This window comes from Oenanthe melanoleuca, chromosome 28 (genome assembly GCF_029582105.1).
Source record: "Oenanthe melanoleuca isolate GR-GAL-2019-014 chromosome 28, OMel1.0, whole genome shotgun sequence".
Lineage (NCBI taxonomy): Eukaryota > Metazoa > Chordata > Aves > Passeriformes > Muscicapidae > Oenanthe > Oenanthe melanoleuca.
The window spans coordinates 3,097,915-3,125,573 of NC_079361.1; the positions used below are offsets into that span (position 1 = coordinate 3,097,915).

The 27,659-nt window shown below is 54.5% G+C and overlaps 2 protein-coding genes across 4 annotated transcripts; one reads left to right on the forward strand and one right to left on the reverse strand.

Moving 5' to 3' along the window:
• The first annotated feature begins 221 nt into the window (after positions 1 to 221).
• MISP (mitotic spindle positioning) lies at positions 222 to 7,251 on the forward strand. Of its 2 annotated transcripts, none has more exons than XM_056512893.1 (5): positions 222 to 315; positions 3,258 to 5,350; positions 5,743 to 5,954; positions 6,344 to 6,382; positions 6,611 to 7,251. In XM_056512893.1, exons 2-5 carry the CDS (start codon positions 3,376 to 3,378, stop codon positions 6,695 to 6,697), a joined length of 2,313 nt encoding a protein of 770 aa, XP_056368868.1. In that variant the 5' UTR covers positions 222 to 315; positions 3,258 to 3,375; the 3' UTR covers positions 6,698 to 7,251. The 2 variants fall into 2 exon arrangements, with proteins under 2 accessions (XP_056368868.1, XP_056368869.1); XM_056512894.1 differs by lacking the exon at positions 222 to 315 and adding an exon at positions 1,179 to 1,264.
• A 1,083-nt stretch (positions 7,252 to 8,334) lies between these two features.
• LOC130264331 (uncharacterized protein KIAA1958 homolog) lies at positions 8,335 to 27,567 on the reverse strand. 2 transcript variants are annotated; one of them, XM_056512413.1, is made up of 6 exons: positions 27,349 to 27,567; positions 19,277 to 19,357; positions 12,809 to 12,893; positions 11,730 to 12,617; positions 11,456 to 11,624; positions 8,335 to 9,885 (listed from the first exon to the last, which is right to left on the reverse strand). In XM_056512413.1, the coding sequence occupies exons 3-6, from the start codon at positions 12,809 to 12,811 to the stop codon at positions 9,038 to 9,040; spliced, it is 1,908 nt and encodes a 635-aa protein (XP_056368388.1). In that variant the 5' UTR covers positions 12,812 to 12,893; positions 19,277 to 19,357; positions 27,349 to 27,567; the 3' UTR covers positions 8,335 to 9,037. The 2 variants fall into 2 exon arrangements, with proteins under 2 accessions (XP_056368388.1, XP_056368387.1); XM_056512412.1 differs by having other exon boundaries at positions 11,456 to 12,617.
• Between the last annotated feature and the right edge of the window lie 92 nt (positions 27,568 to 27,659).

The window sequence follows — 27,659 nt, forward strand, 5'->3', positions numbered from 1 at the left end:
CCTGGCCATGGGTCTCTGTCCATGCCCAGGCTGCTGCAGGTCCTGATTCTGCCCAGGGCCAGCATTCCAGGGCTCTCCCCTGGGGCAGTGGGGCCTCAACCCTTCCCGGTGCCAGCCCAGGTGCCAGCACACGCCCTGCGGCGGGCGTGGAGTGCTCCTGGCTCCTTGGCATCACCTGTGGACTTTGGCTCAGCCCCACGGTAAAACAGGCTCTGCTCACCTGCCCGGAAACGCAGAGCAGCCTGGCAGCCACAGCACAGCGGCGTCCCCAGTGCCACCCCCGGGCGGGAACGGGGCACAAGGGGCTCACACGGGGTAAGTGGGACCCCCAGCACCCACAGCTGGGGTCTGACTGACACCAGCGCCGTGCTGGGGCAGCAGAGGGGCTGGGAGGGGCTTCCTGGGTGGAGTGGGGGCAGAGAGGATGAGGACAGGGATGTCCCACCCCAGCTCAGCGCAGGGCTGAGCGTCCTGGCACAGCATTGCCAGCTTGGCTGTGCCACCCCGTGCCAGGAGGGAGGGCAGTTGTGGGCACTGGCAATGTCGCCCACTGCACTGGGATCCAGCCAGATCCAGGCGCCAAGGGCACCAAGGACACCGTGCCACAGTCCTGCCTTTATCCTGGCAGGTGCCAGAGGTCTCCAGGCCAGGTTCTGTGTGTTGTCCCAGGGAAGGAGGGAGCCGGGAGCAGCAGTGCCAGGGCTGCTGTGGCACCCCCTGGGCAAACACGGGGTTATCAGCACGGAGGCCTCGTGGTGTGACAGGACAGCCTGGGCTGCTCCCAGCACGTTCCCACAGGGCTCCTCTGGGGCTGACAGGGCGGGGGGGACAGCCAGACATCCAGGTTCTCACTGAAGCTTCAGGGCTCTCAGTGCTGTAGCTGCGTTCATGGAGGGGCAGAAAGCGCCTGGAGTGAGGTCTGTGGCTGCATGGCCACACTGCCGTGCTGTGTATTGAGACATGAGCACATGGGTGTGTTGGCACGTTGGTGCATCAGGCTGGGGCCAAGGGCAGCCCCCGGCCACAGGACTGGCTGCAGCAGGGTGACGGCAGCACAGCAATTTGGGGACAGGGCACTGAGCCCAACGTGGTTCTTGGAATTCCTCACAACTCCCTGGTGCTGAGCTTATCAGGGCCTCGCAGCCACCCCCCCCACACCCCATCGCTGCCACCCCGGCCACACCCCGGCGCTCACAGCTCAGCTGAGTGCCCCGTGTGGCCTCCCCGGAGCATGGGCACCCCTGCCCCGACAGAGCCCTGGACAGTAAGTGCAGCGTGGCCGGGGGCGAGGGCAGCACCGGGCACTGGGGGGACGCTGTGTCCCCCTGGCCCTGGGGGGGGACGGTGCCCACGAGGGGATGGTGGCACTGAGGGTGTGCAGTGAGGGTCTGGGGTGGGCACAGAGGGACACTGGACACGTGCTGGGATGTTTGTGTGCATCAGCCGGTCTGGGGGCAGCCCTTGGCTCAGGGTGGGTGCTCTGCAGCTCTGCAGCGCTATGCAGAACCCCCAAGATGGGGAGACCCTGAAAAGTGCCCCAGGTGCCTCCTTATGGTGGGGGTCCCAGGCCAGACTGGTGGCAATGTCACCAGCACCTCTTACGGTGCGTGGCTGGGCCGGGGGCAGCCCAGCATGGAGGAGACAAGCCCAGACCCCCGAGCCCCTGCAGTCCCGCAGCACCAGACGGAGCTGAGGGAGGTAAATGTTTTGGGTGCAGCTCTGGGAGGGGCCGTTCCGCTTGCGTGGAGCTGGCCGGGAGTGCTGATAACAGCTCAGCTGCCTTCTCTGTCCCTGCTCCCCTCCAGCGCTCCCGGCTGAGGGGGTCCCCTTTGAGCCGGCGCTTCTTCCCCCCCAAACATGGTAAGAGGCGTGGGCAGATGGTTTTCATTGTCCGGGTCAGTGGGGTAATAAAAGAGCAAGAGTGAATCACAGCAGGGGAATTAGCAGGTAAATTGAGCCGGGTACAGCTTCAGGCAGAGAGGCTGAGCCACCAGGGCTGGGCACAGGGCTGGGCAGCAGTTCCAGCGCCTGGGGCTGGCCAGGATGTCCCAGCTAATGGGACCCACGTGCTCCTGCCCCAGGAAAGGTTAAAAAGGCTCCTGGTTGGGGCCCAGCCCCGCTTGCTTTTGCTTTGTGGAGGGTGGTGCATCCCAGGAGGGCTGGAGGTGAGCAGGGGAAGCTCGGTCACCAGAATCGCTGCAGGAAGGAAGCACGGGCAGAGTGCTGGGGATGAGCCAGGATGCTCCGGATGCAGGGAACACCGGGCACCCGGGCGAGCCTCACCCTGAGCTGTGCTTGCCAGTACCGTGGCCCCCAGGCTCTGGGCTGCCCCTGCTATGATGGCCTTGCTCCGATTTTGCTGCATGCTCCCAGGAGTGCCTGGGAGCCGTGCCCAGCGGTGACACACCCTGACCTGCTGGGGCTCACAGGAGCCAGCCAGGAGCAGTGACAGGTGACAGCAAAGCCATGGCTAAGCCTCGGCAAATAGTGGCACAGGACGTGGTTCTGTTGGCTCCAGGCACACCCAGCTTGCCTGCAGGTGACGTGTGTCACCAGTTCTGGAGCCAGGGATGGCATCTGCGATGGGGTGGCAGCTGCTGTCTCATAGGGGACCCACCTGTGCTGCTCCTCCCTGTCTGGCACCTGCTGTTCCAGCCAGCTCTGGAGGATTGACCCCGAGCTTGGGGCCGTTCACTCCTGCCCTGTGTGCCGGGGGGGGTTAAAGTCCCCTCGTTTTATGAGCCATGAAACCATTTTTATGATCCCACGGTTTCTAGAGCTGGGCTATTTGGAGGCTCCTTTCTGTAAATGGCACAGGAAGATATTCCATGCAGGGGTGGCCCAGGTGCTGACACTTCCTCTCCCTGCCAGTGCTGCCCAGGACTGCAGGTCCCTCCCTGCCCTGTGCAGACTGTCCATGCCTGGAGTGGTGCCCAGCTGGATGTGGTGTCCCCAGGAGCTTGGGCTGAGGTCCTGCTGCCTTTGGTGGTGCAGGCAGCACTGAGTGCCTGTGGCAGGTTTGGCTGTGCTCACCCAGAACCCAGCCAGGCTGGGGATAGAGGTGGGGTGGGTTTCTGGGCTCTGGGGCAGTTGCCTCTGGGAATGGTGCTTTGTGCTCTGGCTGCTCCTGCCCCACACGGTGCAGGCTGGTGGGACAGTTTCTGTCCCACACTGAGGACAGTGGTACCAGGCTGGGAGAGGGGCTGCATCTCATCCTCTGCTTCTTTTTAATGGCTGTTATTCCCTCCTGCTTGCAGGGCCAGCCAGGTCCAGACCCTTGGCCTCTGCTGAACTGGGACTCTGAGGGTGACCTCGAAGCTGAGCAGTGGCTCCTGTCTGCACCAAGGTTGGCACAGGGGTGACTCTTCCCAGGAGATGGACAGAGTCACCAGGCACCTGGTGTTCCAGCTCCCCCAGGCCTCGCACAGGCACGACTCGCTGGCAGACCTGAGGGCCAGCAGCGATGATGATGTGTTTGGCTCTGCTCAGCACAGCACCCAGAGGGTGGAAAATGGCTACAGCTGGAAGAGAAGGTCCCAGTCACCCTCGTATTTCCTGGAGGGTGGAAGAGATGTCTGGACCCCGTCCCCAGACAGGGAGTCCAAGCTGGAGGTGGTGAGATCAGGAAGCCTGTACGACCTCCGGGCTTACAAGGGCGAGAGGAAACCCTCGAAGCTCTACGATGACGAGGAGCAAGACCTGTACAGGGTCCCTCCACCCAACATCTCACCTGAGAAAGCCAGGGAGCTCGAAGATGAGAGGAAAGAGGTCATCCGGAGCCAGGTGATGAGGAAGAGCTCCACCATTGCCGAGAGGTGGAGCTCGGTGGATGAGCTGAGCTCCATCAGCACCGGTGTGAGCAGCCAAGGTGAAGGCAGGCACACAGGCAGTGTCCCCACCAGCTTTGCTATCTGCTTTGACAAACCGTCCCCAGGCAGGGCTGCAACACCTGTTGACCCTGAGAATATTGACACAGAGCAGATCAACTTCTCTGCGGCTCGGCAGCAGTTCCTGATGCTGGAGAAGACCAACCCCGGCTCATTTTTCAGCCCAGGGCAGCAGGCCATGTCCCCAAGACCAGAGTCAGTGACAAAAGTGTCCAGGGAAGAGTGGTACAGCCCTGAGATGGCTACGAGAGGCTATGGCAGTGGCAGTGCATCAAGCCAGAGCAGGACAGACAAGAGTGTTTACCAGGTTTATGGTGTGTCCTCATACAAGACACCCGAGAAGGAGGAGGTTTATGCTCCCAGAAAGGCTCACACAGAAAGGTCACATCCCGTTGGGAAGACGTCTGTCCTGACCAAAGCATGGTCCAGAGAAGACCTGGACTCTGGCTTGGGTGAGATGTATAATGAAGCCACTGCAGGCTATGCCAGCGATGGAAGCACCTCCAACGAGACCTTCAGCGGCAGCAGGGAGCTGGGCAAGGAGACAAAGGTCAGCAACGAGACACCCATCGAGCGGGAGATCCGCATGGCGATGGAAAGGGAGGAGAACCTCTGGAAGGAGAGGGGGATCCAGCGGCTGACCTCCAGCAGCGAGCTGGTGGAGATCCAGACCAAGCCTGTCCTCAACATTCACACTTCTCCCGGCCCAGGCAGGAAAGGGAAGGACAGAGGCCGCGCTTCCCTTTACGTCCAGAGGGAAATTGAACAGGAAACAAAGCGTGAGGAAGATCTGAAAAGGCAGGGGAGGCTGCTGGGGGCGTATGACAGGGGGACGCAGCAGGAGCTGGAGGAGCGCAGGAGGGTGTTCGAGCAGGAGGAAGCCCCCCCGCAGAAGCCCCCTCCCCTGAAGCGGGCAGAGGAGAGGAGGAGCTGGGTGAAAGAGTTTGTGGTGGAGCAGCCCTCGAGCCCCAGCCCTGCAGAAGACACCGGGGCTGGGAGAAGCACTGCCAGCTACACAGCGAGCATCGCCCACTTCCAGCTGTCCCAGCCGCGCTTCGCCGCCAGCGAGAGGAGCCGGGAGCAGCCCTCGGTGTCCCGGCACGCTTCCGCCAGCGCCAGCAAATGGGGGAGCGAGGATTCCTGGGGAGGAAAGCTTCCCAGCTCCACCCAGAGCCCCACCAACACTGCTGTCCTGCCCAGAGAGTACTTGTCCCTCTCCTTCTGGAAGCCCAAGGTGTCCTTCGTGGAGGACATGGGGACGCAGAGCCCGCCGCGGAGGGAGGACGGCCGGGAGGAGCAGTACCGCCTGCGGACGTGGAAGCCCCAGACATCGGCGCTGATCGAGGAGGAGATCCGGAGCGACTTGCAGAGGGAAGAGGAGCTCCAGCAGCAGCGGAGGCGGCTGATGGACGCCTACAGCGATGGTGTTCACCAGGAGGGCTCCCGCTCTCGGCACAGCTCTGGTAAGGGACAGAGTGGCAGAGAAATGGTTTGGTGGGTGCCTGTAAGGATTCCTGTGTGCTGGTAGCAAGTTGTCCTTGGAGAACTTGATACCGGCACACAGGAGTCAGCAGGACTGCTGCTGAGGAGGGAAAGGCTCTGCAGGATTCCAGAGCTGCTCAGATCTCGCTGAGTTTGTGTCACGTTACAGCAGCAAACAGGGCTGGAAGGGCCCAGAAGGGCCCAGCTAATGCATTTTACTCCTTGTTCCTGCAGTCCCTGGCTGGGGCCCAGGCATGGGGTCCTGGCTATGACCAAACCTGCTGGACCTGCTATGGAGGCAGGTTTGGGGCAGGGGCCTGACACTCCTGTGGAACTGAGGTCACTGACTCCCCAAATGTTCTTTCTCTCAAAGCTGCCTCAGGTGCCAGTGGCAGCTACTCAGTGTCCGGGTCTCCTGCTTCTTCTCCTGCCTCACACCAGACGGGGGTCCTGGGGCTGATCTCATCCTTCACCCCACTGAGAGTGACCAGTTCCTCCCAGGGCAGTGCAGAGACCCTCACCCCTGACTCGTCGCGTTCCAGCCCCTTCGAGGAGCGGAGGAGGAGGGTGAAGGAGGAAGGAAAGGTGAACACGCTCACCCTGCTTGTGCCAAGTGTTTGGGGGACTTGAGCCTGGGGGAAGACTGGTGGCTCTCGGGCTGGAGGTGGCTGTTCCAGACTCCCACCTGGAGCTGGAGATCCAGCTGCTCAGCTTGGTGGGAGACCTGGTGGTGGTTGCATCAAGGGGTCAAGTGAGCCCCCCAGGCAGCACCTGCTGTTCAGAGGTGGGACTGGAGAGGAGCAGCAGCTTCCTTCTGTAGGGGATCCTGGCCTGGGCTGTTCCCCCAACCCCAGGCAGGGCTTGGCTGCATGTGCTGCTTTCTCTTGACTCTCCTGTGCCCCTGCTGGGAGCCAGATCTGGCTGCCTCCCCTGCCAGGCTGCCGTTATCTAATCACGTTTTCCTCTTTCCACAGTACGCAGGCATTGAACCGGTTGACAAGGTCAACACAGAGGTAAAGCCCTTCATGGACACGGGGACTCTGCTCAAGCTGCCCTGACACCTCCCACATTCCCCAGCTCCCCTCACTCCTGCAGGCTTGTGGGGTGGACAGGGATGGTCACTTGGGTGGGCACTGAGTCAGGCAGAGAGGGTTGAGGAGCTGGCAGGGGGGGCAGCTCTGCCCCAGATTGTTATGAAAGTCTCTTCTTTATAAAGATCCTGCACGTTCTGGTCTCTGCAGGTGGTGGAGAGCACCCGAGTGTTTCGCCACAAGAGCGTCATGGCCCAGCGCTGGGAGGCTGGAGAGTACGTCCGGGATGAGGACTGAGGGAGCCCGGGCTGGGGGCTGGCCCTGCTCACAACCAGCTGATGTGTGACCTAAATTCTCCATCAGTTCCACCCTTGGCCGTCGCAACAATCAGAGACGTGAACCCTGCAAATCAATCTGGTTTATTGTTAAACTGATAATCCTCCCATGCAATAGATCTGCTCCTTCCTCCTCCTCCCTGTGGGGTGAAGGAGCACTTTTTTTTCTTAAGAGGGAAAAAATTGGATCAGTATCTTTTTAATCACTTCTGCCTGGAGCCAGCCAGGTGAAATCACCCAGTAATTCACTTTGCCCCTCGGGAGCTGTGTCTCAGGCTTACGAAAAAGCTGTTTTATTTCTCAGTGGTTTTAGGTTTTTAAGTACTGCAAGGCTGAGCGTTGCCTTGTGGGGACCTGAACTAAGGCCTCTGGATCAGTGTTACCGTGGGACTTGGGAATCAACATTGGTTTAACTCCTGTGATCCATGGAGATGCAGCAATGGAATATAAATATATATACATATATATATATATATGCTGTTTATTTTGCTAATTTATTAAAGAGTTGTTGCTCTCTCTCGGTTTTCCTCGCCTGCTCCACTGGTTTTGCTCCGGTGTTTCAGAGGAGCCCTCACGGTTGGGGGGCTGGGGGAGCACCGGGGCCGGTGGGAGGGGTCGCTGCGCGGGGCGGGGGCGGCACCGGGAGGGATTTAAAGTCCCGGTCGACCCCTAGGGCGCTGCGGTCCGTGCCCGTCCGCCCGCCCCCGCTAGGGGGCTCCCGGGCAGCGCCCGCGCGGTCCGGTACCGACCCGCCGGGACCCCGGTACCGACCCCCTGTGCTGACTGGGGTCCCGGTATGGATCCCCCGAGGCTCCACTACCGACCCCCTCCGCAAGTGCTGACCGGGATCCGGTACAGATCCACTGAAACGTCTGTACCGACCCCGTCCGCAAGTGCTGGCCGGGTCCCGGTACGGATCCACTGAGACCCCGGTACCGACCCCACTCTGCAAGCGCTGACCGGGGTCCCAGTACCGACCCCTCTGAGACCCAGACCCTGCTCCGCCCGTGCCGAGGGGGGTCCCGGTGCGGACCCGGGGGTTCCCCCGGTGCAGCCCCAGCGAGCCGGGAGGTGCCCAGCGCTGTGACAGGTCAGAGCGGGCAGACGGTGCAACCCGTTCTTCCCATCAGCAGCAGCTCATTCCCAGCTGGAACCGGCCAGCAACGGGAAGAGCCCGACCCGGGGTGGTCTGGGGGCTGAGGGAAGCGGGGACAAGAGGTGTGACTGCAGCCGGGTCACCCGGGACCGGCGGGACCCTCGGGACAGCTGCTCTGTCGTGGTGTCATGGTGATGCCACCGGTGCTCCAAAGCACAGGAGGAGCCGGCAGACACCCTCCAGCACCTGAGGAGTTTGTCTGGTTTTATGTCTCTTCAAACGTCCTTAAGTTACTTCTTGATGTTCACTTGGTTGAATGGGACCAATTCTGGCAAAGAGCTTGATCCCCAAGGTGTTGTTTGACACTGTGGGGATGGCTCACAGGGCTTCAAAGGGCCCTTCTGTGCCACTGGGCTGGGAGCAGGGGAGACTGAGCACAACAGGGAACACACTAGTGTTCCAGGAAAGCATCACCTGCTATTCAGACACAGACAGACAGGACTGAATTAAAGGTTCTTTTATTTGGCTCTGTAAACAATGCAACCAAAAACCTGACTGAGCTGTAACAGGCACTAAACACTGCTGGGGCAGCTGAGCAGAGCTGAGCACACAGTGCCTTTGTGGAGTAGTGTTTTGCACTCCGGGGAAACCACTTACCATAAAACCTTTCAACATTGTCAGACACTTTAAGTAACTTCTTAAAACAGCCACAACTTCTTCAATCTATGAATCTTGCCCTAAGGGCAATGACCTAAACCTTTTCAGAAGCATTGCTTCGAGGTTGGGATCGTGCTCTCCTCATATTGCTCATCCTTCCCCGCAGGTCTGTGCCCCAGGCTGAGCTGTGTAGGGTGTCACCCCCAAAATTTGGGTGCAACTGATGCTCTTGGCCAGGCTCAGAACTCCCAGAGCCCCATCCATATCAGCACTGGTCGTTTTTAACAGCATTGACTGTGCAGTAGAACATTAACTTGTTTGGCAAATGTGAAACTGAAGATTCTCATTAACTCACTCAATTATCAATTCCAATAACAGAAACAACAACAAAGGAACTTCACTGAAAGCCAAGGCACTGCAGATCTGTAGGTATCTTCAGTGCCAAGGTGAAGCCCAGCAGAAAGATCTTTGTTCTCAACCTACACCAAATATTGTGAAAGGATTCTGTTTCAGAGCAGCCTTGGAGTGGGGTAAAGCTGAAGGACACTCCTATTTCCTGGTCTTCCTTATGGCTCCTTCGACTTCCTGCATAATAATTTTCAAGATTTTATCAGTTTTACCTTTTGTCAGTGCCTTTTTGCTGTACCACACATTGTCCCAGATGGAGCACAGTGACTTGGGAGACAGGTAAAGAGGGTGGTTGTCACTCAGCATGTCCAGAGGCCTCCTCCTGGCATACTCCTTGTAACTGGCCACTGGGCAGCTCTCTGGATTCTCAGGCTTGGCAAAGAGCCGTGGGTTTAGCTCCCCTTCGTTTTCCCCAGGGCTCAGATCATCCTTCCACTCCAAGTACTCCATCTCTCCTTTGGTCTTCCTCAGCACCACCTGTCCCCAGTACAGCTGGTGGGGCTGGTGGTGGGTGCTTGCCCCAAACCCTCTAATGAGGTTGGTCAGCACGAGGTGCAGCAAGCCATAAGGATGTGCCTTGCTTAAAATTCCCTTCTTAAGAAGGTTTTCCACATCTTCATCTGTCAGGTTCTCCACAACACTCCACTTTTCCTCCTTCCCCTTTTGGCATAGGCTCCTATGCTTTAATTTAAAGGCTTCCTGAGAGCCCCTGAACTCTGGCCCTCTCAATAGGTTGTACTGGTAGTCATGGGATCTGAGGTACTGGTTGATGTTGTGCTGGAAGACCTTTAAGGAAGTGGCAGAAAAATCCATGCCATTCTTTTTCTTGGCAGAGCTGAAGAACGAGACCAGGTAGCGGTCGAGGTCTGCAGGAGGCAGCGTGTGGATCTTGCGTGTCTCGGAGGGGTGGTGCAACTTCAGCCAGTCTTTGAACACTTTTATGTCTTCAGTGGTGTAGATTTTCTTTTTCTCCTGCTTCTTCAGCACATCTAAAAGACAAGACATAGCTTTGTGAACAGCAAGAACCCACAAAGATCAGTAAAACACAAGGATGTACAGGATAGTGTCCACCTGCCTTCTGGAAGCCATTCAGAGAGGACAGGACTCTCCCTTCCCCTACAACTGTGGGTCATATCTGTGTTCTCCCCAAGCCAGCATAACCCAACATGGATCTCCAGGGAAAGTTGGGCTCCTTCCTGCTCCCTTTCCTTGGCAGCTGGCCCTGCTCACTGCCATACAGGGAAATTTCCCTCTCACTATGAAATAACAGCACGAACCAAAGGTTGGGGTGGATGGTGAGGGAGAGCAAACAGGTGAGTAAAAGCGTACTATGATTTTGTTTAAAGGATTGCCAGGATTCCAGTTGGGCTCTCTCCCAAGTTGCCATGGCAATACCACAGCTACCTAGTTCGATGTAGCATGAGAAATGAATTCTTTGGATTGCTGGAAAGCTCCATCTGCTCGCCTGTGACTCGTCCAGGGCCGAGGACACGGTGATGGAAAAGGGCTTATGAGCCAACACCTAGAGATTCCCCTATTTGCACCAAGTTCTTTTTTACAGGCTTAGTTGTCCTCCTGAAAGATTGATGGCTGTCCCTCTGGTTTGGGGTTCTGGCCTGTTTTGTACTGACTGCTCCAGGTGCAGAGAGGAACAGCTCATGAACCAATAATGCTGAGGCCTCCTCTGAGCCATGAGCCAGTTACCTTGGCAGGAACAGCTACTACACAGACATTCCCAGAAGAATTCCCAGTCCCTTCAGATGACACCTGATGTCAGTTATGAAAACAGTAAAATTCTGCTCCCAAACCCCAGCTGTGGCAGTTTGTGTTGTTATGGCTCCACAAGGAACAACAACCCCTAAGCTTTTCAGGACCAGCACTGGTGCTGTAAGAACATCCCAGGAAGACCCCAAATGCTGCCTCAGCAACCTCTGTCCTTCTCAAGCACTGACCAGGTCCCTGTGCTGCAGGACAGCACATATGAAAACCTTTATTCTTGAAAGGACTAAAGCAATATGTGGAATCCTACATTTCCTGTGCAGGACTGATGCTCTGCTGCCACTGCCACTGCCACTGCCACTGCCATTGCCATTGCCAGTGCTGGGAGGTTTTGGCACTGCCTTTGGTGCAGCCAGAGCTTTGGCCACAATTTATCCGTGTTCCCTCCTCTTGTTTCTTTCTCTTGTTTCTTTTCTCCCTGCTCTGGCGTCAGTTTCCCACAGGGACTCTCTCAAGTATGGCCAACATACTGTGTGGGGGTACTGGGTAAAATGGAAAGCCAAAGTATTCAAACTGGGATGTTGGGGCTGGGGCACAGCCAAGAACACGTCTGGGTACCCCAGAGAAGGACATTCCCTACAGAAGTACCAATTCCTTTAGGAAGGAGCTTTGTAGTCCCCTTGAGCAGAAAGAGGAGTGCCCCAAATCCAAGAGATTTACTTAGATGCTGCAGTACAGATCTTGGCAGTGATGTGAACTCGCCCCTCTTGGATATTTTGGGAAAGTGATTAATGGAACACCCCCACACCCCTGCAGGCACAGAACTCCACACTGTCTTACCTCCACCTGAGGCTGCAGGTGGACATCTCTCTGGACTCTGGAAGCCTGAAGAACAAGGTGTCTGCCTGGATCCTGAGGTCTCACTGTCCTCACCCACATTCTCAGCACTGTCCCCACTGGAGCCTGCTCTTGGGGTGCCATACTCTGGAGGGCTCAGCTGGAGATGTTGCTGAAAAGCAGCAGTGGCTTGGAACTCAAAGAATATCACTGAGGGCTGTGATTCAAGTTGGGCCCTGGCTTCAGTGCTGGGGACAGGAAGGGGTTTCAAACATACCTTTGGTGCTGCTGATCCCAGGAGGCTCCTTGCTCTAGAAATTTCAGCCTTGGGCCCTGCAGCAGCAGCAGAACCCAGCCTCAGGATGTTCCTGCTTGGGTCCTTCGAGTTGCTGGCAGGAGCCTGCAGAATGTAGGCACGGGCTAGGGGTGGCTCTGCCCTGGGGGCAAAGGCAGCTCTTTGGGAGGCTGTTGGCTGGTCCATTGCTATCTTCTGGCAGTGGGGCAACTGCAGCTCCTCAGCAGATGGCTCTGACACATTATCCTGGCTGATTCTGTCTCCTTGGTTGTCTTCATCTGCCTCACACTGCTCCTCATCAGAGATGATCTGTAAGTCGTTGTCACTTTCGGACTTCGTGTCTTCTTCGCCAGCTTGGACTCTTCTACCAGACACTGAGAAGTGCTGCTCTGCTGCAGAGAATGATGTTATGGGTTTCCTGATGTTTCCTGATGTATTTTGACTCCCGCTGGGCTTGTTATTCCTTGTGTAGGCACTGTCAGCCTTCTCCTCAGCGACCCCCTGGGATCTGCCACATGATGCTGTGCTCCCAGAATCTGCCTGATCCATCTCAAGAGACGATGGGGTCAGCTTGGGCCTCTTGTCCTCAAAGCTGGATTCCCTTGCCAAAGACTCAGAAGACAGGACTCTCTTTCTCCTTCCTACAGCCTCATTCTCTTCTTCACCTCTGCTGTGTGAATTCCCACAGTGCCAGTGATAGGCATGTCCAACTTTGCACATCCACAGCACAGCGTTGTCATTGCTCATGTGACCCGTGTTCTGCATAAATTCCAGGGCTGGGATCTGGTTGCATATGGTCCCATGAGTGTGTGCCCAGATCACAAGGTTGGAGAGATCTGCTTGAAGGGAACTGTCACCGGCATTCTCTCCCTGTAAAGGTGTTGGAGAGAACATGAGTGATAGAAGTTGTGCAGACAAGAGCAGTCCTGGGGATGTTTGTGTCCCTCCCCAACAGTGCAACAATTGTAGACTGGCAATTTCATCTCAGGACTCCTTTTAAAACTCAATTTGTTCATTTTTTCTTGTCTATGCTATCATTTATGCCATAGCAGAACACTCACCATGTTGCTGCTTTCTGTCTCACTGAGCCTTCTCTCAGGTGGGGATCAGTAAGTGATGCTTTGAATGGCCTTTCTCTCTCAGAACCTGAAATGATCATCACATGTGTGTGCTATATACATGGATATGTGTATATGTATATATATATAAAACCCTGACCAGAAGATGCAACTGAATTTCTCCTTGCTCAGCCCACTGCAGGCCTGTGCCCTCCCTGGGCTGAGCTCCCACTGCACTCCCAGGAACTCTACACACAAAACCTGACTGGGGTAAATATTTGCAGGATCAGCCTCTGCAACACCAACGAAACGGAAACTACATATAAACACTGAAAATAGAATTTTACAAACTGAACTCTGCAAGCCATTCCTTCTGTGCTCTGGGGTTGGCAAGCTCTGTGTCTCCAAGCACTGAACTGCAGAGAGAAAACCAGGAACAGTGAGGCTGGTTCAGCCAGACATCCTCTGACTTTGCAAACAGTAATAAGTGGCAGTTTCCCATCTGAAGTTGCATATGCAACTCGTATTTATATTAGAGACTAAAGCTGAAGCTCTCCCATCTGCTTGGAAGGCTCCATGCCTGGAAGTCATCCCTGCTTCTGTGTCACAGGGAACATGTAACATGCCCTCAGCCCCATGGCAGCCTGAGAGCCTGTGCAGCCACAGCTGACACCACACACTTGCACCTCAGCCCATGATTAATTAAAAGCTTTGCAATCAGTGGTGGTAAAAGAGGCAAGGATGGAAACACTGGGCACAGGAACCTTGTCTGGCCTACACAGAACATGGCTCTTGGGGACAACACTGGTCAGTGAGAGTGAGAGCACACCTGAGCACACACAGGAGCTCCAGCCCCAGGGTTCCTGCTGTCCCAGAGAACTGGGGAACAAAAGAAGCCCTGGGGCAGTGCTGTGCTGCTCCCTCAATGCCCAATTCCCTGGGACAGTGCTGTGCTGCTTCCCCAGTGCCCAATTCCCTGGGACAGTGCTGTGCTGCTCCCTCAATGCCCAATTCCCTGGGACAGTGCTGTGCTGCTCCCTCAATGCCCAATTCCCTGGGGCAGTGCTGTGCTGCTCCCTCAATGCCCAATTCCCTGGGTGTCCAGTGCCTTTGGTGCCCATCCAGCACCAGCTCTCCTGTCCAGGTCACACCTCTTGCAGGTGCCAGGTGACCAGGAGGCACAGGAACTGCTCCCTTTGGGGTGAGCCTGCAGCACAACAGCACAGCTCCCTTCTGCACTTAGGCTCCATTAATCCATATGTTCCCTCCTAATGATAGCACAGATAATTTTAGCCCAAATGCTTGGCTGTTGCATGTGCCAGTGTGTGGAATGTGCAAAGGCGGGATTTACTGAGAATTTTTTACTGAAATCTGCTGCTGCTTTAACAAAACAATTAGACAATAAAAGCCCTTTTGGAAGCAGCAAATGCAATCTGAGCTCCTGATGTTAATCAAGGCCTTGTATGGGATCTACTGTTCCCGTGAGCTCATTCCTGATGAATCCCAGCAAACAGGGCAGGAAGTCACCTCCAGTGGCCATTTCAGCTGCCCTGACCCCTCACAGAAAACAGGCTCTGCCCAAGATTCCCCCCAGAGGTGTCTGACCTGCTCCCACCTCCCCAGGCCAGGGAGCTCACAGCCTGTTCCCACTGAGCCCCTAAAACATAAACATGGGGAAGAACCATTTTCCTTCCTGAAGTAAAAGAGAGTTTTATCTTTTAGTTCAGCCTATGGAATTCTCTGAATGGGCTGAGCCACTCAGACTCAAAGGAACTTCCATGCCAACAATGTGGTGCCTTCAGTCAGTGTGGGAAAAGGTAACAGGAACGGAAGCTCCACATGGTCATAGGGCCACAAAATCACTGACTTGGCAGATGAACATCTTGATCCCTATCACAGGCCTCTGCAAATGGAATGCTTTTATCTTTCCTTATCTCCAGGCACATGTCTTCCTCTTCCTGATCTCTTGGAAAGAAAAGCCTTTTTTTTGTCTTGCTATTTAGTTCCCAGCACAGGCTCTGGTGCACAGCTACAGACCCCTCAGGCTGCTGTGGCCCTCAGACTTCCAGCAGCTGAGATTCCCTCAAAGGAATGGCAAGTGGAATCAGTCTGGATTCACAGTCACAGCTGAGTGAGAAAAATGACCACTGTCCTTCCCCCAGAAGCTGAACTGGCATATGTGCTTTCCTTCTGAATAATAAAAATCCATCTTGATCGTTGCCACAGTTTTTACCTTCTTCCAGCAACCCTGGGATCCCTGTGGGGAAGGGTCTGGGCTTAGAGTTTGGGACTGAGGTTTGTTTTGGAGCCTTGTGCCTGATACAGTGTCTGTGTGGCTGGGAGTGATGTTGTGGGTTAATCCTCTTTCCAGGAGAGGCTCCCATCTGATAATGGACACTGTGTACAGGACCCACACCTTTCTGCAGGAAAACAGGACATTCCAGAGCTGTACAGTAAAGGATTTTAATTTTTTTTTTAACTCATAGGGAATTCAGTCTACTGCTAAAATCTACAGTTAGGTGAATTCAGACTCATTTGTGGGGAAAAAAAAAAAAAAAAAAAAAAAAAGAGCTATGGGTTTGTAGGTTTTTGTTTTCTTGGTTTGTTTTTTCTTTTAATCTACAAGGTTTGGCTTTCTCAGGCCATGCTCTGCACAGCTTTCAAGGCCTCAGTGCTGTGGGTGCTGATTTTACCTTTGTATTCCAGAAAATGTGGCCAGGAAATTTCACAGGGGTCTCCAGCACTTCAGGGGAGACTGAGCTTTGAGCTGACTGAAACATGGAAATGCTTTTTTGATTTTAAGACTTCATGTGTGTCCTTTTGAGACCTTGGTGGGAGGGAAAGCAAAATCAGCACATTCTGAGATTTATCCTCCTGTAAGGTCTTTCAGACACAGAGTCACCACTGGGATTTTTGTCTCTCCCCCTCCCAGGTGTGCTGAGTAAAACAGACACAGCCTTGTGCAAACAGGAGCACTACGTAAAGACACTAATTTCAAGGCACTAAAAGCCCTTTGTCCCCTCTGTCCTTGTCCCATTGCCCTGTGACAGCCCTGGCTGGTTGCTCTCACAGGCTCCCAATGCCTGTTTTGCAGATTAGAACATGCACAGAGCCAGAGAACTGGAGAGCTCTGCCTTCCCTGCTCCAGATAAGACAGTGCAGGAAACTGCAACAATCCTGGTAGGAAAACAACAGGATACAGAACAGCAGTGCTTAAACTTGACTCCTGCTCCCTTGGGAAACCCTCCCTGGATGTGAGGGGACCTGGGACAGCCCCCAAACACACGTGTGGGGCATTGCCAGAGCATGGGGACACTGCCAGGGCTGTGTCAGGGCAGGAAGGGCTGAAGCTGCACTCAAGCACATCTGGCTGCAGGATGGGAGCTGAGTGGAGCAGCTGCAGCTCATGTCTGCCAGAAATCATGGAGCTTGTCCCACCCTCCTTAGCAGGAGCCCGGGGGATGGATCCATCATCTCCCAGCACATTGGTTTTCCTGCTCTCTGCGTTGTTTGTTTCCCTCCTCATCTGCCTTGTACAAGAATCTTCTGAGCACCTCTTCACTCTCTTCCTGCTTCCCCACATCCTTCCACCAGCCCCTCCTGCCCTGCTTGCAGAAATACAATTCCCAGGATATATCCTGTACTTGCTACAGGGCACCATGCCTCCATTTTGAGAGGTGCTCCCAGAACATCCCACCCAGAGTGTCTGTGGAGGGCAGGATCTGACTGCAGGCACCAGCTCCAAGCAGGCACAGACCCTGCTGGCAAACACTGGCCTCCAGCACCACATTCCTTAAACAAGACTTTTTTTGTTCCAAGACTCCACACCACTTTTTCCCCGAGTTCTAATTATTTCTGCTCCTGAGGGGCTGCATTCCGGAGCCACTGGCCTGGGATGCAACTGTGAGCACTAAATCAAGGCCTCTGAAAAGTGCTAATAAAAGCCACGGGCAGCCTGGCACAGCACTGCCCGGGCCACCAAACAGGGACCAGCCACCAAACCAGCCTGAGTGAAAGAAAAAAATTCATTGGAAACCATGAACTTCTATTAATAGGAGCTCACGTTGCATTTCCCAGAAGGAAGTTGGAAAGCTGAAATCAGAGATGGCCAAATCCGTGACCTGAGCAGGAAATGCTGCAGCGTCACCGACACAGAGTCAAGGTGGAGTCTGGGGACACCTCACACCTGTGCCGGGGCCCTGGGGACAAGGACAAGCTGTGACAGAGCAGCACAGAGACGTTACCGTGGGGACTGACCGTGTCCTCCACCGCTGTGACAGTGACCTGTCCCCTCACTGCTGCTGGGGGAGGTGCAGGAGCATCGCTGAGCACTCGCTGCTCTCGGGGTTTGTCACCGAACGCCAGCACCGGGTGGCTCCGGTACCTCCCGCTGCACGAGCACCGTTGGCTCGCCCGGTTCTGCCGCGTTTGAGAGCGCCGGGCTCGTGAATCACCCGGGAACGACGTTAACGGGAACTCTTTTGTTCCTGCTCCCCGCGGCCGGAGCCGCCGGTACCGGCAGGGAGAGCTCAGATCCGGTACCGGCAGGGGGAGCTCAGATTCGGTACCAGCAGGGGGAGCTCAGATTCGGTACCGGCAGGGGGCGCTCGGCCCCGGTACCAGCAGGAGGCGCTTGGTCCCGGTACCGGCAGGGAGAGCTCAGATTCGGTATACCGGCAGGGGGCGCTTGGCCCCGGTACCGGCGAAGAGTGCTCGACCCCGGTACCGGCACGGGGCCACAAGGCTCTGGTACCGACAGGGGGAACTCGGCCCCGGTACCGGCAGGAGGCGCTCGGCCCCGGTACCGGCAGGGGGCGCTCGGCCCCGGTACCAGCAGGGGGAGCTCTGCCCCGGTGCTGGTGGAGGGCGCTCGGATCCGGTACCGGCAGGGGGAGCTCGGATCCGGTACCGGCAGGGAGCGCTCGGCCCCGGTACCGGCAGGGAGCGCTCGGATCCGGTACCGGCAGAGGGCGCTCGGATCCGGTACCGGCAGGGGGCGCTCGGCCCCGGTACCAGCAGGGGGAGCTCTGCCCCGGTGCTGGTGGAGGGCGCTCGGATCCGGTACCGGCAGAGAGAGCTCGGATCCGGTACCGGCAGGGAGCGCTCGGCCCCGGTACCGGCAGGGAGCGCTCGGATCCGGTACCGGCAGAGGGCGCTCGGATCCGGTACCGGCAGGGAGCGCTCGGCCCCGGTACCAGCAGGGAGCGCTCGGATCCGGTACCGGCAGGGAGCGCTCGGCCCCGGTACCGGCAGGGAGCGCTCGGATCCGGTACCGGCAGGGAGCGCTCGGCCCCGGTACCGGCAGGGAGCGCTCGGATCCGGTACCGGCAGAGGGCGCTCGGATCCGGTACCGGCGGAGAGAGCGCTGCCCCAGTACCGGCAGGGGGCGCTCGGCCCCGGTACCGGCGGAGAGTGCTCGGCCCCGGTACCGGCAGGGGGAGCTTGGCCCCCGGTGCTCGTCCCGGTCCCGCAGCACCGCAGGCAGGGAGTCCCCGGGCCGGGCTCGGTCGGTGCTGTTCCACCGGTACCGAACAGCCAAAGCGAACAGCTGGGGCTGGCGAGGGGAGGGCGCAAATCCTGTTTTGTTTTATTTCATTGTCAGGGCGTTTATTGCACTTTTTTACATTTCTGAGCAGCCTTTTAAAGTTTAACTAAAATCATCGTGTCAACCATCTGCTAAACTGAACCGAACAAACCCAACCCAAATGCACACGCCACTGCTGGGAACAGGGGACAGCACAGAGCATTTCACCCCAGTTTTGAGACCTTCAAAAAACCTCCTGCCTCTCCCTGAGCTGAGCCAGACTCTCTCCCTTCTTGTCCCACCTGCCCACAGACCAGAGCTCACGTGTTCCCCCAGCACGCTCTGGCTGGAGTGAGGCAGCAATTTGTTATTAAATAGTATTTGTGGTGAATCTGCGACCTGTAATTAGATGTAATTGTTCAAAATGGGACATGGTAACCTACTTCTTTTGCAATACAGATCATCGTTAGCGACTGACACCTCAGCTCCATCCTACCCCTGTCTAAAGCCCCTGAAGTTGAGGTGACTTAGCCTGGGGGTGCAGGACTCAGCCTCACCAGCACCAGGCAAACGCTCACGTTCACTTCTGCACCCCACCTGTTTACAGAGGTTTGCTGGGAGTGATAGGAAATGGCTTCTGGAGGCAGGAAAAAACACTGTTGGTAACAAAGTACTTTGCAGAGGAGAGGAAGCTCCCCAGCTGTGGGATGGCTTGTTCCAGCCCCTGCTGGATCTCTGGCATGGGGAGAACAAAAGGAGCCCCAAGTTCTTGTCCCTCACAAAACACCCCCGAGTGACACCATGGGATTTTGGCCACAGGCAAGTGCACTGGTTTATGCTCCCTGATGATGCCATCTGTGAGACTTGCAGGCTCCCACCTTTGCAGCCTTGGCTCCTGCTCAATTTTCTACTCTATCCTTGTTTTGACACGCCACTGTCTCCCTTACCTGCTCCAAGGTCAGGCAGACAGCCTCCCACAGAGCACAGCTCTGCCCAAGGACAGGATCTCACCCAGGGCACTGGGCAGCCTAGGAAAGAGGGGAGAGAGGTGTTTGTTAGGAAAGGGAACTCAGAGCAACTCACCAGTCCCTGGGGTGGGGTGGAAGCTAAGAGCAAAGCTCCCTGCCCTGAGAGCCCTCGGCTTTGTTGGGCTCTGAGTGGCCACCTGGAGCAGCAGCCAGGACTGGCAGGATCTGGAGAGTGGCCCCTCATTGCTGTCTCCCACTGCTGGAGAGCAGAGCTGAGAGCCTCAGGGATGAAAACCCCACAGCTGGATGACCTTTTGGATAAGAAACACACACTTGGCCTTGGATCTGGGAAAGCTGCAGCCGTAACACCCTGCCCAGAGAGTGAGGAGGAGCAAACCAGGCAACTCTGCTCAACAGATTCCAGAGAAACCAGAGCCAATGGGTGGTTTGGATATGGAGTTCTCAGCTGAAAGTGTCCCTGAGGGATGGATTCTGAGAACTGATTTCCACCTGCTGCAGAAGGAACTTGTCATCTTGCAGTTTGGAACCAAGTATTTTCTCAATAAATAAAGTATTGTCATGTATTTTTTGAGCCCTGACCTTCAAGTAAGAAAATGTAGCTGATGGTTCTGCACACAAGGATCCCCTGTGCCTGTGTTTTGGGGATGCTGGGGCCCCATGAGACACCCCTTGCACAGGCTCCTGTCATTGACTGCCACCCTCACTGCCCTGGTATCAGACAGCTCACCAATTAAATATTAAAACTGCTAAAGGATATTGAGTTTCTTTTGTTCCTTTGGCATTGCCAGCGTTCTCAGTTCTCCCTGACTTCACATGCTGCATGTTTCTGCCTTCATGTTCTTTTAATGCTTAATTTCATACTCCAGAGGGCTTCCTTCACCTCCTGTCTGCCACAGGGAGCACCTGCTGTACAATCCAGACCAGGAGACAGCATTTAGGGAGTAGGTTCCTCACCTAGACTTCAGTCAACCCACCAACTCCATGGTTCTGCACATAGGCCACTGTGTGTCTTCATACACTTCCAGTTTGATCCAGAGTGCTTTGGCTTTGAGTTTGGAGTCAGAATGTGATATTCCTGAACACTTTCACCATCTGAAGCATGAGCAAACCTTCACACCAGGAAAGCAAAAGCCTCTTAGCCATAGAGCAAGGCTTCCCTGAGCTGTTCCACTGCACAACATCCTTCAGGGACATACGGGCCAGCAACCACGAGGTGCCCACAGCATAACTACAGCACTGACAAACCAATTGAGCCTCAGCAGCTGCCTCTGGGAAGGTTCCATTCATCCCCAGCACTGCCTTTTAAACTTAAGTGCCACTGGAACAAGCACATCTTTGATCCAAGTAGGAAATAATTTGGAGCTTTGTGTTTAATAGAGCTGCAGCCCTGGGGAAATGATGTCGCTCTTGGCCGGGATGACAATGGGGCTCACGGCGGGCACAGAGCAGGGCTGTCCCCGTCCTCTCTGAGCCAGCTGTGCTTGGACATCTTTGTTCTTGACTCAGTGTGGAAACAAGCTGCACAGCCAAGGCTCCTGAGCTGCCATGTGTGGCACCAAAACACAGGATTTGGGGAGGGGGGCAGCAGGATTTGGGCAATCCCTCCTGTCCTCTTGCTCCTTCTGCCTTTGGAGTCTCTTGTGTCCCCTCAGCTCCAGGGGAACAGCACGGATTAGGGGCTGCAGACACAAACGTGGAGGAACACATGGGCAGTACTGGGCTGTACACACCTGTGTGATGCATGTGCCTGAGGTGGGGGCACACACACCTGGGTGATCTGTGTGCCCTCGGGGGGTACACCTCTTACAGATCTCTGTGCTTCCATGAGCTCTGGGGGGAGGACACACACACCCGTGTGATCTGTGTGCCCTGGGGTCACACACACCTCCCTTTTTACTGTGGACATCTCTTCAAATGTTGCTGCAATTTCTACCTGTAAAATCCTGTGTTCAGAGCAAGGAGCAAGCAGCAGGCAGGCTCCACACCCGAGGCAGCATCCCTAGATGCTCTGCAGCTGCCTGTCTCTCTTTTTCATTTAAATGACCTGTGCTCAGACAGTGACATTCTCCTGTCTGGAATCATCTGGCATCCGTGCCATATCCATTCGAATGGCAGATGCAACAGGAGACACCTGTGGACGGAGGGGCAGAGCTAAGGTTTCAGGAACAATCACAGAGCCTGGCAGGTGAGCGATGGAGACGCTGCAGCAATAATGCATGAGCTGCACCTGCCTCCCCTTGGCCCTGCTCGTCTGGGAGCTGCTGCTCCAGCTCCTTCTGAGCTCCACCACAGTGCACCCACACTGCACAACACAGCAGCTCAATAATGGACTGGGAACACCAGGTTATGGTGCTGGGACAGGAGCAGATTTGGGGGGATGAGTGCTCTCAAAGTCCTGCAGAGCCCCCAGGTTCCAGCTCTGGAAATAGTTGCTGAGCCAGCGAGCCCCCTCGAGAAGCTGATCAGGAAATTGGTGTTATCCTTCAGAAGATCACAAAATCAAATCATTGTAAGGAAGTGAAGGAGTTTCCCAGGCCATTGATGGGCACAGGGAAGCAACAGAATGGCACTCAGCTCTCCCTGCAAAACAAGCCCCTGACTAAAGCAAGAAGGAAATGCAGAGCTGGAGCTACGGACAGACAGACAAGAAATGGCGTTTACTTCCCTGCCCTGGGATAGCAGGAGATGTGCTTGGAAGGAGGGTTGTTTGTATAAATAAATGTTCATTCTTGGCAGTGGAATGCAAACTATGCTGAGGGGCTGGAACCAGGCACTCGGGAAAGCTGAGGCCAGAGCAAGGGAGAGACTGAGTGAGGCTGCAGGGAGGAAATTCACATTCATTTTTAGCAACTTGGAGAGGCTCTCAAGCCTGTTTGACATTTTTAATTATGCTGATGCAGAGCCTATTTCAAGGACAAAAAAAAGTCAGAATTGCAGATTAAACAATTAGGAAATTTCACACCAGCCAGTGAGGAGCAGTGCTGCCTGGGGGTCTGGAGACTCTCTGAAACACGGGATCATCTTTCAGCCTTTCTAGACAGACGGAATTTGAATGTCTTGCAGAATCCTCGCCCAGGTCAGGAACTCAGAGCATGGCCCTGTAAACCTCTCCTGATGGTATTTTCTGAGAGCACACAGGAGGCAGGAAAGATGAGCCTGAGCTGCTGCTCTCTTTGTCCAGGCTTTCCTGCAAGGCTTCTGGAAGGGCAGAAAAGCCTCCTGCAATGTGGCATTAACTGTTAGAATCTGTAACTTTACAGTGGGAAACACTGCAATTTCTGGTGGAGAGTGAGCTCAGCTCGATGGTGTCACATCACCAAGTCAGGGCCTGTTCTCCACGCTCAGAAAATGACCTTTTGTCATGCAATCATTGTGACCTCAGGGTCTCACTTTCCCTGTGTATCCGTGGAAAAGGGCTTTACCTGCTTGCTCACCCACAGTCCTTTCTGAAAAATGTGTAAGGACCTGTCCCTACATTTCAGTTTGGGTGTCAGGGGCCATGGCTGAAGGGCAGGAGCTGCCTGTTTGTGCTGAGCACAGATGTCAGCCCCCCTGCTCTGTGTCCAGCACAGGAGCTGGCACTGGGCTGGGGACATCAGAATGGAATTGGAACCCACCTTCTCTTTGAGATAATGGAAAGTCACAGGGAGGTATCCAGCTTTGGGCATGAATAAATCATTACAGGTATGAATTATTCAGGCCTCAGCCCTCCACATGTGCTCCATCCAGACTCCAGTAGCAGCATCCCTACTGTGCAGGGGCTCCTTCCTCAACATTCCAGGTCTATGGCAGGCTGATGAGTCCAAGTATTCAAATAAGATTGAAAGAATAATTAAAAATCCAGCAGTAAAAAGCTGCTCCAAAGTGCTGGCAGTCCTCAGGCTGGCATTCCAATGGCCAGGCAATGTCTGAGCTCCAAGAATTGTCCACAAGTCATGGGATGGGAAGAAGAAGTGGCTCAGGAAATTGGGAGCACAGGTTGGAAGAACTGAAATGATGGGCTCAGAATTAATACCAGCCTTCTGATTTCTTGTGTCTGTCACAAACACAATAATGATCTGGATTTCTCAAATGAGAATAAGCAACTTTGATAGCACTTAAATCAAAATTTCTGACTTTGAGCTGTGCTGTGAGACCAGTAGCTTTGCCCTGTGGTGCTTTTTAAAAATCTTGTTTATTATGAGCTGAAATGGGTTGAATGAAGAGAAGATCTGGTTTGCAGCGACTGGAAGGATGGCACTGTTAGAGCTGGTTAGAGTCATCACTGTTAGAGTGATGAATTTAATATCAGAGTCCAAATCACAGACCCTGGGGCCCAGGAGAGCAGGGGCAGCCACGAGCCCCAAGTGCTGCCAGCTGATTTCTGGGGAAGAACAGCAGCTCTGGGATGAGCTGCAGGGGGTATAATCAAACCATAGATTAATCAAACCACATATTTGTCAAACCATAACCTAATCTTCACCATTCCAACCCCAACTAGGAGGGAAAAAAGTCCTGTGTTGAAGAGCCAGGAAATGGCTGGTTTGTCCCGCACAGGAAATGAGTCACCCCAGAGCATCGGGAGGAGCCGTGGGGACAGGGAAGTGCTGAAATAACATGGACGGGCAACAGCAGAAACACAGACAAGTCTCTTGTGTCGTGGATTAAAAAGAAGGAAAGATGTAAAACGTGAGCTCTCGTGATTCTTCTTCCAATCTGAAGTTCATGCAGGTGCTCGCAGCTTGAAATTCCCGCAGCTGTGAAGGGGGACTCGGGGTGCAGTGGCAATACAAACCATGCCCAGTGCAGCTCTCCTGCCTTGCAGAGTGTTTCTCACCTGCTCAGCTCTGGCCCTGCACAGGAGGCCTCACGTTGCTGTGGTGGCAGAGCTATCACAGACACCCAGCTCAGGGAGCCCAAACACAGGTTAGGGATCACAGAATCCTCCTTGTCCAGGCTCTTGTAAAAAAATCAGTCTCCAAGAACACTTCTTTTTATTACTGACAGCACATTAAGGTCAATTCCAAACCCATTTATTTATCAACTACCACTCAGAGCACTCTTTGATAGTACTCCACACTGCCAAACTCCCGTGGATCAATGGAAGAAACAATCCCCTCATTCATGTTGTGTCCTGCTCAGAAAACCACGTGTGTGCAGGTATGAGCTGCACCTCTCCCAGATGCTGGAATTAACACAGCCAGCTCTCCCATCCCTCCTCCTCCAGCCACCCCAGCTGCAGAGGCACTTTGGGTCCCTCTCCTGGTCCCTTCTCTCAGGCAGGAGGAGGGGAGGCCGTGGGTCAGAGCCAGATGTGTGTGCTGGACTGACAAACCCTGCAGGGATCCTGCTCCTGCTCCGCCTCTGCCCCGCACTAACCATTCCCAGAGCGGTGATGTGGCACTGTGAAGGATGCACAGAAGAATGTTCTGGCACCGTGAGATGCTGCTGAAGCTGCCAATGCTTTGAAATAAAACCAGCTTTGCTGAGAGGGGTTGGAAATAAATAAAAGCCACAGAGAAAAGCAGAAGGATTGGAGACACCCCCTGTTCCCTGTTTTTTTCGGGATCCAGTGGCAGTACAGTTATCCATGAGAGTTCCCTGGTTTAGGGCCTTGCTGGGAATAATGGGGCAGGAGAGGAACTTCCAGGAAAACAACTGTCACAGGCAGCAGTATCCAGAATGCACCACTGTGCCCAGGGGTTTGGGTTCATGAACTGGGCCCCCATTTAGGAGGATTCTGGTTTTCAAACCGCTGGCAGAAACACTGGGTGGAAGAGGAAAGGAGAAGGGGAAGAGTTTTGCCAGTTTGCAAAGCACACAGTTGTAAAGAGAAGTGTCCATGACCCCACACGGGCTGTGGAGCTGTGTAACAATACAAAAGGAACAGGCAGGAAAGGGTCCGTTTTGTTTCAGAGTTTTTCCTCCCTGCTGGTGAATTAAATGCCAAGAGATAACACATGCAGGAAGGGCTCAAAAAGGGAATAAGATGGGTGTGCCCCAGAGCCCTTCCCAGCTAGAGGAACCAGAGCCAGAGCCAGGGTGGGATGTGGGACGCTGCTGTAGGATCATAGAAAAGAAGCTGATTTTTTTTTTCCCTTTGCCCTCCTCTTTTTTTTTTTTTTTTTTTTTTAATAGGATCATTTTCATCTGGGTTTGTTTTTCAAAACAAACACAAGGACACACAGGGGCTGGTCCTGCTCCCCGCTGTGTTTTCATATCAAGTGCAATCTTGTTCTTAAAAGCATTTTTCCCTTTGGCCCAGAGAAAACCACAATAGTGTTGCTGGTCACTTGTAATCCTACAGTACCTGAGCAGATGATGGGTAAAAAGTTCTGTTCCTATTGCAGGAAAATGGCTGATATAATGTTTCACAATCGTCATTTCTGCAAGAACTGTGGAAAATCAGGATGAGCTTGCACAAACCTTAAAGAGCCTTCCAAGTGAGACCACACCTGCTAAAGAAAAGCCTTTGGAAATCAGGAATCCTGTGATGGCATTTACCTGTTTGCTCTGCCAAAGATACCTGAAAAGTACCTGGAATACCTGCACATGCCACAAACTCATCTCAGCAGCTACTAGAAGATCAGACCCTGTCCTGGCCTGTGATCAGTGACGGGTGTTAATGAATATTTTGAGTCTTTGTAGGGTGTTCAGGGTACTCTTCCTTAGGGTACAGAAACACCCCATATTGATTAAAAAAAAAAGGGATTCTGTCACCCCTACAATCAAGGGATCCCTTACTTATGGAAGAAACACCTTCACGGGAAATACACCTCAAACCAGGCACAGTTCAAGGGAGAGCAGGGAGCTTGTGTTGGCAGCTAAATTCCTGCTCTCTTTGATCACATCTCTTTATCTCTCTGGCTCTCAGCTACAGTGGATCCATAATCCCACCGTTTTCCCCATTCTTTGCCTCACCAGAGTTGTAAATCTCTTATCTGAGGCAGCAGCTGAGCCTTTCATATGCAGGAGCCAGTAGTGGTTTTAGTTGCCTTCAGCAATATGTCGCTTTTCCTCGGTTTTAAACTCCACAGGGGCCAAAATTGAAGCCAAATTAACCCAAAGGTTTGGGAATCAGAGTTCCCTGTTCCTGGAAAGATCCAAGGAGAAGGGAAGCTCCTGCATTTCACAGAGGGTGACAAGAGTGAGGCAGGCAGGCCATGTCTGATCCTGGCCACTGAAACCCCTGTGCACATTTCAATGAGAAAGGAGGGCTCTGGCCAGAAAACCTGGCACAGCAACACGGGTTTGGGAGAAAACAGACCACTTCACTTCTAACTTTTTTCTATTCCCTACTCACGTGTCAAATGTGCACTTGAGAGACACGAGAACGCAAAATGCATGTCTGTACCTGCCAGAGTTACCTGACACAAAGCAGAAACACTGCCCAGGGTTAACACTCCCAATTTCATTTGCACTCTTATTTTTAAAATAATTTTCTGAGCCCTCACATACTCAACCATGGCACAGCCCAGGTGGTGTTTTACAGGTTATCAATGGCAGAGGTTCTTTGGCAGAACTGTCAAATGTATTCACAGAAAAGCCCTGGGTGGGAAATCTGGCAGGGCAGAGGAGCCTGGCTGAGGGCAGAACTAGAAATTAGCTAGAAACCTAGAGATTAGCTAGAAACGAACCAATTAATCCCCATGGGGGATGGCAAGTGAGGCTCAGAAAATGGACAACTGACACTGGAATTCCCAGACAGCAAATTCTGCATTTAAACAGTGCTGCATCCGTGGAAGCGGTGGCTCCATGGATCCAGCTGTGACCGAGGTCGGGGATGGGGACAGACCCAATATTTGTCCCGGTCACCCTGCAGGAGCCACAGAAGGATCTCACACGGTCGGCTGGAATTCACCAGAGGTGGCCCAGCACTTGCAAAGCATCAATCCCTGCAGAAGTGGGGCCTATGACCGACATTAAGAGTGAGATAAACTGATCTAATTCGGCACTGAAGTGCCTCTGATGGGGCCACAAAGCTGGGCCGGGCACCAAAGTGTCACAACGGTACCTGAGCCACAGACCGGCAGGTACGTTTAACGTCTTACCTCCCGAGATCTCTTTCTCTCTCACCCTCCGGTAATCTTTATCCTTAAGACCTTAACTGCGATTACACACACTCCGTCCTGTGCCTTAAGCGAGCCCCTCGCTGAGGGGCTCACCCGCACAGGTGAGCGCAGGCGGGCGCCCCTCACCCGGGATGGCGGCGGCACGTGGCTCCCCTGCCCGCCCCCAACATGGCGGCGGGGCCGAGCCGCCCCCGCGGCCCCGGCCCGCGCAACGTGCGCGCGGGAGACCCGCTTGCCCGTACCCAAGATGGCGCCCAACGCCGTGGTTGCCATGCCCTGCCCCCAATCAA

What these genes read in the sequence shown, in the direction of transcription:
- MISP (XM_056512893.1), top strand. Translation starts at nt 3,376, where the DNA reads ATGGACAGAGTCACCAGGCACCTGGTGTTCCAGCTCCCCCAGGCCTCG. An exon ending in CCGCTCTCGGCACAGCTCTG is followed by an intron (nt 5,351 to 5,742) that starts GTAAGGGACAGA and finishes TTTCTCTCAAAG; the next exon opens with CTGCCTCAGGTGCCAGTGGC. An exon ending in TTGACAAGGTCAACACAGAG is followed by an intron (nt 6,383 to 6,610) that starts GTAAAGCCCTTC and finishes TGGTCTCTGCAG; the next exon opens with GTGGTGGAGAGCACCCGAGT.
- LOC130264331 (XM_056512412.1), bottom strand. An exon ending in ACCTGCAGCCTCAGGTGGAG is followed by an intron (nt 9,886 to 11,455) that starts GTAAGACAGTGT and finishes CTTGTCTTTTAG; the next exon opens with ATGTGCTGAAGAAGCAGGAG.